Genomic DNA, 6804 nt, shown 5'->3' with positions numbered 1-6804 from the left:
TTAATATCCAGGTTACAGATGATGGGTGCGTGGATTGGGCTGGAACATTATGAGGTCTGTTTTGGATTATATTAAGTTGGAGATGGTCCTGTTCAAATGCCTTCTCTTCCATGAAGCCTTCCTTGACCTCCCCTGGATCAAAGTCTATCTCCCTCTTCTGGAAAACCGCAGTGCTTAATTTATACCTCTTATTTCACTTTTGCATTCTAACTTTTATAATGCTCTGTACTCAACCATATGACTCATCAGAATGTTTCATCCTACTGTCAACTCATTGACTGTCAACTTGTTGAGAACAGGGACTTCATCTTATTATTCTTTGTAGATCATTTAAAACCATAGCAGGCTGAATAAATTGAACAGAAAAATTCTGCCTTGAAATACTGAATCCACATTTTTTCCAAATCCCTAGACCCCAAAGGGAAACAGAGAATCACAGTACTGACACTAACTACCTGATGAGATATTGGGTGAGTCACTTCTTTCTGGGTCTCAGTTTCCTAATCTGCAAAAATGAGGAGATTGGACTAGATGACCCCTAATATCCCTTTTTGCCTTCACTTCTGTGATCTATGATATTTGAGGACTACAGGTTACAAACTTCTTTTTAGCAGGTCACTCCCTCACTCAAGAAGCTTCCGGTGATCCCTGCTGCTATTGGAATTAATTTCATCTCCTCAGCTTGGCATTCAGCGTCTTCTCATCAACTTTTTTTTTTAATCTCATACACTTTCCCAATCTAATCCTTTTATCTGGCCCCAATCTGGACTCTTTGGCATAGCCAAACCAATCTGTTGTTGCTTGTCTTAGGCACATTTTGGTCTCCTACAATTCCATGCTTTTGCTTATGCTGCCCTTCCCTGACTTTCTTTCACTTTCCCATCGATTCACATCCACTATTCCTCTAGGTCTGGCACATGGCCTAGCTACTCCAAGAGGCCTTCCTTGACTAGCACCACTTAATGGTAATTCTTCCCTACCTCTGCTTCTGTATCACTTTGGTGTCCTGTAGTGGCCTTTATGTCACTTTGTACCCATGTTCACACATGACAGCATTTGCTGGGTCTTAGCTCCTTGGTATGACATGCAATGTATATGAAATTCCAACATACCTGGAGAATTCTGAATAAGCTTTTGTCTCCTAAAACCCCCCACACTTGTACAAGAAAGTAATTAAACCACAAGCAGAAACACAATTCATATATTTGCTAATTGTCTTTCACTGCTGTGAGCGTAAATAGTCTTTTGTTAGGATGCAGGGACAGGTGTTTTTCAAGTATTTGCAGAGGAGGCTTTTAAACCCTGCTTTGGAATAGATGACAGTAGAAAGAGCCCTGAACTTTAAATATTAGCTCTGCCACTGATTAGCTCTGCGACCTTGGTCAAAAATTTCCAAGGCTTTGTCTACAAAATGGGGGTAATAGTACTCACACCACTTACCTCACTTGTGAGGATCAAATAGGAGAATACATATATGGCACTATGTAAATACCAGTTATTTATTATTTTATCTTTTTTTTAACAACAAAAGCAACAATAATAGTAGTTTACATTGAATTACTGATCTGCCCAACACATCTGTCAAACTTTTTACTCAAAAGTTTTTTTTTTAGAATGGTTTTAGGATCAACATTCCAGATTTTCACATATGTATCAGTCAGCTTACCTTGGCTTTTTTCTCATCACTTCCAGTTGCACTGCCTTTACGAGCTGAGGAAACAGAAAATAAGACTGAATGTGAAGCCCAAGTTCAAGGTTGTACAGTAACCCATGTCCTCGGGTCCCATAAAAAGAATGCTCTGTATGCTTGGTGAGTCGCATTTTGCCTGGGTCAGTGGCACATGCTTTATCTAGGTGGTGCTGGACAGCGTTCCTGAGAAACCTACTGGATTTGTTAGATTTCACACTTCAGCAGCAATGGGGGTATAACCACTGTGGGACAACAAATGCCAGGAACATGCAGGAGCTGGATTGTTACCACTGGCATGGTCTTTAGGCACCTAATGGAACAGTTCATATCGGACCGAATACCATCTATCATACTTTTAACAATTAAATGAAAGCATATTATGTGGGCCTAGAAAATCAACATAGAGAACAAAGGAACTTAGTTCCTGAAAGGTTATTCACCCAAGGTCCCCCCAGACAGATCACTTCCATGCACTCTCTCTTCTCCTTTCCTCTTCATCACAAATCAAAAATTCTGTATAGTACCATTCTTGATTAGAATGTAAGCTCCTTGAGAATAAGGACTGTTTCATTTTTATGATATGTAACCCCAGCCTCCTGGACTACCTCCTTAGAAAGCACTGCTATCAAGATGATGATAATAATAATAATTTTTTTTTTTTGCTTTTTGGAGGGGGGAAGGCAGGGCAATTGGGGTTAAGTGACTTGCCCAAGGTCACACAACTAGTAACTTTTAAGTTTGTGAGGCCGGATTTGAACTCTGGTCCTCCTGACTCCAGGGCCGGTGCTCTATTCACTGAGCCACCTAGCCATCCCGATAATAAAAATTATAGTTAACATTTATAGAGTGCTTACGATGTGCCAGGCCCTGTACTAAGGATTTTACTATTATTAGCTTACTTGATCCTCACAACAACCCTGGAAAGTAGGTGCTATTATTATCATCTCTGTTTTACAGATGAAGAAACTGAGGCAAATAGAGATTAAGTGACTTGCCCAGGGTCACACAGCTAGGGAGAGTCTGAGATGGGATCTGAACTCAGGTCTTCCTGACTCTAGGCATGGTGCTCTATCCACTGTACCACCTAAGTAGAAAGTAGATTACAGAGTTCACCAGTTTGGTGAACAGTTTTTGAGCTTGGCTTTGGGGATTTTTTTTTTTAAGCAATTGGGGTTAAGTAACTTGATCAAGGTTACACGGCCAGTTATTTCTGGGTGTGGTGCTGAGTATCTAAGCCCAGATTTGATCCCCAGGTCATCTCGACACTGGAGCCAGTGCTCTTACTCACTGAGCCACCTGGCTGCCCCTGAGCAATTGGGGTTAAGTAACTTGCTCAAGGTTACACGGCCAGGTGTTTCTGGGTGGGTAATAAGTGTCTGAGCCTGGATTCGATCCATATGTCATCCTGACACTGGAGCCTGTGCTCTTACTCGCTGTGCTACCTTGCCGCCCCTGGCTTTGGGGATTTTGAGGAAGAGGGAATCCAGGCATTTGTATTCCATCTTGAAAGCCAAATACAGAATGATGTCCACGGGACAAGAATGAGCTGTGCCTGATTTCTAGATGCCAGCTCTCCTGCCCCCTCTTCTTTGCAGCATGTGTGATGAGGGTATGCCCCATGTGTAGTAAGTAAAGGGGTGACCCACATGTAAGAGCTGGGATGGAACTCCACCTGTAATAGATAATATCCCTGTAGACATAAAGAAGGATGTGGGGGTGTAAGGAAACTCTAGTATCCACGTCTAGTGGATGGAGAGTGAAAAGATAAAATGAAGGCCAAATGCAGATGATTTAGTGTGAGCATCTGAAGAACCAATCAGATTCTATCTTTGAACACTGACTCCATCTTGTGCTACCCCATGTAGTCTCCATTTTGTTGTTTTTCTGTTATTCATGCAAGGGAAACTAGATTATATAAGCCATCTATTGTTTCATACATGCAGGTGGATGTAATTAATCAACATCCTTTCATTTTATAAATAGAGGACCCTGAAACTTGCTCGTCCTCCTCCCAACTAGACCAAAACTTACTCTTTCCTCCTCCCAACTGGAAAGCCCTTGGTCTTTCCTCCAATTAGAAATTAGAATATCTAATTTTTGTATCCTGGTTAATTGTTTTTCCTATAGTTATTTGGACTTAAATTTTTTTTTGGTATAAAAATCTGCTTTACTCTATATTTGGGGTCTCTGGACTAACTAGGGAGTCCACTGACCCATGTTTTTGAATGCCTAGGTAATAAATCATCTATGCTTACTTAGATTGTTTCATTAGTTATTAATTACCCATTACAATTGGTACCCCACTTATACTAGAATGGTTGCATAGAGTATAGGACCTCATGGGAGGCTGGTCCCTTCTGGTTCAGTTTATCTCAAAGGATTATGTCACAGAGATTGAGGGGATTATGAAGATCTTGCATTTATCTAAGGGTATGACTACAGCATGGTTCTCTTGCCAATGAAGTTTTGAAATGGGATGTTCTTCCTTTTGTGATGAAGAAGGGATGTGTCTCTGATCTCTCAAAAAGGAGAAAAATATTTTCCCAAATCTCTATTTTCACTTTCCTTCTCTCTCTTCCTCCCCTAACTCACCAGGGAGCAAGAATCCCAGAGTGGAGAGCTAGGGAATAAGCATCCCATCAGCTCCAAGTGCCACTGTCCTGTGGCCACATCCCTCCAGAGTTTTGGAGGAGGGGCCAGGTAAGCTGGCGTCAGATGCAGCTTGAGCCTTCCTCTTGCAATCTTCTCCCATGGCCAAGAGGGCGGGCAAACTCTTGGCTTCCTTTTCTCAGAAGCCCCTATAGCCACGCTGAAAAATACATTACCAAACTGGTGATTTTCGAGGCACAGTCTATTCTTCACTTTTGGAGCCTATCATTTCCATGGCATGGATTCCTGACACGCCAGGGTCACACATAGTTCTTTAATGTCAAGTATAGTTCATGGTACACATTAGCATCTTTAAAATGGAGATAATAATAGCACCTGTTTCCAGGGCAATTGTGAAGCTAAAATGAGAAGATCTGTAGAGTACATTGCAAACTAAACTTGAGTTGTCTTTATTTTTATTATTGTTATTGCTGATTCCCCCAGAACTAAAATGGAATGAAACTCAAACACAAGCTCTCCCTTTATTCAACCCTACCTCTAGTCTTGAATGAAATGTTTTAATTAACCAGATTTTATATGAAAATAGTATTTTGATTCTTGTCTGCTTACCTACTACATACCCTCTAAACACATTCAATCCTGTTGGCCAATTGTCATATGTGGAGGTGAAGGTTAGCGGCTCCTAATAATCAAATGTGCATGGCATCTCTGGGATTTCCCACTTCCTGGAATTCAAGGCCCTCCCAATTCTTCTAGGGATTCCACTCACTGAGCTTTTGAATGCCTAGCTAATAAATCATCTATGTTCTGATTATTTATTTATTTATTTTGCTTTTTGGAGAGGGGAAGGTAGGGCAATTGGGGTTAAGTGACTTGCCCAAGGTCACATGGCTAGTTTTGTCTTAAGTGTCTGAGGCTGGATTTGAACTCAGGTCCTCCCGACTCCAGGGTCAGTGCTCTATTCACTGTACCACCTAGACACCCCCATTTCATTGGTTATTAACTATCCATTACAGTGGGTCTAGAATGGCTGCATAATCACTTCTCTACCCTTAGTGTGTCTCCAAAATACTATAGTTTCCTAGCTCCATGCCTTCTCTTGAGCTGATCTTTCCTTTCAATGCCCTTCTTCTCCCACAAATTCCTCATTCTGGTCTACCAGTCCAATCCCTAAAACCATCCTTATTTAAGGCCCAGCTCAGGTAGGCCACCTGTATTCACTGAAGCCTTCCTTAATTCCCTCACCCCCAACCTGAAGTAATCTGTACTTTCTCTGAACTTCCTTAGCCATCTGTCAGGTCTTGGGTTGTGCCATCCCAGCTTCTGGGTAATTTATGCCCCTTGTCTGATCCCTTGCTAGGTCCTTTGAGAGCAGGAAACATGTCTTTCTATATCTTTGCCTTCCTCAAAGCATAGAGCACATGGCTTTGTACACAATGGACACTTCCCAAAGGCTCTTAGTGAATTACACTGATGGTTGTAGAAATGGTTGGTTGATGATGGTTGTTTAGGAGTTTCATGTACTTCCCTAAGTCCTCCTGACTTTGCTCTGTCCTTTCAAAAGCACCAATATTCTCCTTTTGTGCTCTCCTTCACTTATAGACATTAATACTGGACTGTTAAATGTGAAGACTGCTATCTTCATTTTCTTACGTGTGTATTGGTGCATAGTATCCAGGATAGTGCCTTGGACACAGCTTAACACATGTGTGGATGAATGAATGAATGATTATGTAAGTGATTATGTAAGAACCTACCAAACTCTGGGGTAGCCCCCACCTAAGCAGAGGGAGGCCCTTAAGAATAGGAGAAGCCTAAATCCTCCGGAAGGCTACCTCCTGCCATAAGATAGTGTTTTGGACTGATGTCCCAACTCTAATATGGCCACCAACTATCTCAATGTTTCTGTCCAACTGACCGCACAAATCCCATGGAACAATGTCTGTTTGGTGATTGACATTTTTTTTCATTAATAAAAGCAATTAACATATAACTAGTATCACCCCCTCTCCCCTCCCCTCCCCTCCCCATGTCAATGTCTCCTCTGTGGAATACAGTCCACCAGTCACTAACCATCAGCTTCCCAAGAGTTAGTGGAGTGGCTAGAATAAAAAAGGGAAGTAAGCATTAACTGTTAAGTGGTGGTGCACATGCAGAGTGGCAGGCAAGCATGAGAGAGGGGCAGGGGGGTGTGTGGAGATCCTGGGAGGGTGAAAGCAGCAGCCCTGTCTGCTCCCAGTGGACGTCCTGAAAGTCTCTCAAGCAGCAGGTTTCAAAGGAAGGGCTGGAAAAGCTCATTGGTACGGTGGGTGTCAGCAGCCTTGCCACAGCACAAGTCACTAGGAAATGCACGAGCTTGGGAGAGTGGAGCAAGACACACACCTTTTAACTGAGGCACTCGACTGACTGGCTTCCCGGGTGGGGAATGGACAGGCTGCTTTTCTGGTGTTTTTGCATCCTTTTCCACGGAGGCACTTAGGCTCCCTAGCCCCCCACTCAATGTA

At 42.4% G+C, this 6804-nt stretch overlaps 1 protein-coding gene across 5 annotated transcripts in view; it reads right to left on the bottom strand.

Annotated features, from left to right (window-relative positions):
• The window catches only part of MAPT (microtubule associated protein tau), a 165365-nt gene that overhangs the window by 55578 nt on the left and 102983 nt on the right, over positions 1-6804 (bottom strand). For all 5 annotated transcript variants that reach the window (XM_069076206.1, XM_069076209.1, XM_069076207.1 and 2 more), the window contains one exon: positions 1667-1710. In XM_069076206.1, the coding sequence (XP_068932307.1) occupies positions 1667-1710 (44 nt within the window). The remainder of the gene's footprint in view (positions 1-1666; positions 1711-6804) is intronic.

This window comes from Petaurus breviceps, unplaced genomic scaffold, assembly GCF_028583685.1.
Source record: "Petaurus breviceps papuanus isolate PSGF00001 unplaced genomic scaffold, PetGlider_PUasm1.0 90925, whole genome shotgun sequence".
Lineage (NCBI taxonomy): Eukaryota > Metazoa > Chordata > Mammalia > Diprotodontia > Petauridae > Petaurus > Petaurus breviceps.
Note: the sequence above shows the minus strand (reverse complement) of the source record. Positions and strands in the feature narration are given on the sequence as shown.